General features: G+C 43.7%; 1 protein-coding gene across 1 annotated transcript; it reads right to left on the minus strand.

Annotated features, from left to right (window-relative positions):
• Positions 1-360: 360 nt before the first annotated feature.
• On the minus strand, positions 361-871 carry LOC118858413 (40S ribosomal protein S10-like). Its single transcript, XM_036768915.1, has one exon. It carries the CDS (start codon positions 869-871, stop codon positions 374-376), a length of 498 nt encoding a protein of 165 aa, XP_036624810.1. The 3' UTR covers positions 361-373.
• Between the last annotated feature and the right edge of the window lie 328 nt (positions 872-1,199).

The raw sequence follows: 1,199 nt of genomic DNA on the forward strand, positions 1-1,199 counted from the left end.
ATGCACCATTTTTCTTCTTTCTTACAAAGGATGACAAAAATAAGGCAATATCAAAACAAAAGATTATAAATTTAGAACAAATTGACCTTAGAAGCCATTTAAACTAATCTCTTCTTTTTACAGATGAGAAAAGTGGTGCTCAAAGTGACTTACCCAAGGTAATTAGTAGAATCATGATTTGAACTCAAGTCCTCTGACTCTGGGGCAACTAGGTGGCACAGTAGATAGAGAGTGAGGAGGATCTGAGTTCAAATCTGACCTCAGACACTAAGTGTGTGATCCTGGCCAAGTGACTTAACCTTGTTTGCCTCATTTCTTTTTGTTTTTGTTTTTTCCCAAATTTTATTCAACACAAAACATATCTCTACAGTTTCTATTGAGGAGGTTGACCACGTCCACGACCAAATCCACCTCTAAATTGGAATTCTGTTGCTGACCCAGCCCCAGCCTCAGCCTTCTTGTCAGCACCAGGGGGAGCAGCACTTCGTCTATATGTGTCTCTGCCAGCTTCACCCTGCGCAAGCCGGGCAGGTCGCTTGCCCTCCAGACCTTTGGACCTTGGCCTTCCTGTCTCAGAATGACTTCTTCGGAGTGTGGCAGGCACAATCTCAGGGGGCAGGTGAAGGTAATCCCGGAGGTACTGAATGCCCTCATTGGTGAGGTACCAGTAGAAATGCCTCCATGCAAACTGCTCCTTAACATAGCCACGAGACTTTAGAGACTGCATGGCCTTCATGACATGGAGATTGGGCACGTTCTTGTCTGCCAGCTCGAGGTGCTTTGGCATGTGGACATCCTTCTTGGCTACCATCACTCCCTCCTTAAAAAGGAGTTCATAGATGGCAATTTGGTTCTTCTTGGGCATCAACATCTTGGCTGCGGCAGCGGATGCTGCTCTAGATGGAGTCCGGGCTAGAAAGGGTTGCCTCATTTCTTTATTTGTAGAATGAGCTGGGGAAGGAAGTGACAAAAGGCTCCAATATCTTTGCCAAGAAAACCCCAAATGAGGTCACAAAGAGTCAGAAACAACTGAAATGAAACCTTTTGTCTCTGAATCTAGTTCTCTTTTACCAAAATGCCTTCCCTAAATTTTTTTTAAAAAGAGAAGTGGAGGTGGGGGGACAACCTGATTCATACTTCTTCATCTAGTAGAGGCTTTTTATACACAATGATAGCTTAATATAAATTAATGCTTTTCA

The sequence above is a fragment of the Trichosurus vulpecula genome, chromosome 7, assembly GCF_011100635.1.
Source record: "Trichosurus vulpecula isolate mTriVul1 chromosome 7, mTriVul1.pri, whole genome shotgun sequence".
In the NCBI taxonomy this organism is placed as follows: Eukaryota; Metazoa; Chordata; class Mammalia; order Diprotodontia; family Phalangeridae; genus Trichosurus; species Trichosurus vulpecula.

What these genes read in the sequence shown, in the direction of transcription:
- LOC118858413 (XM_036768915.1), bottom strand. Translation starts at nt 871, where the DNA reads ATGTTGATGCCCAAGAAGAACCAAATTGCCATCTATGAACTCCTTTTT.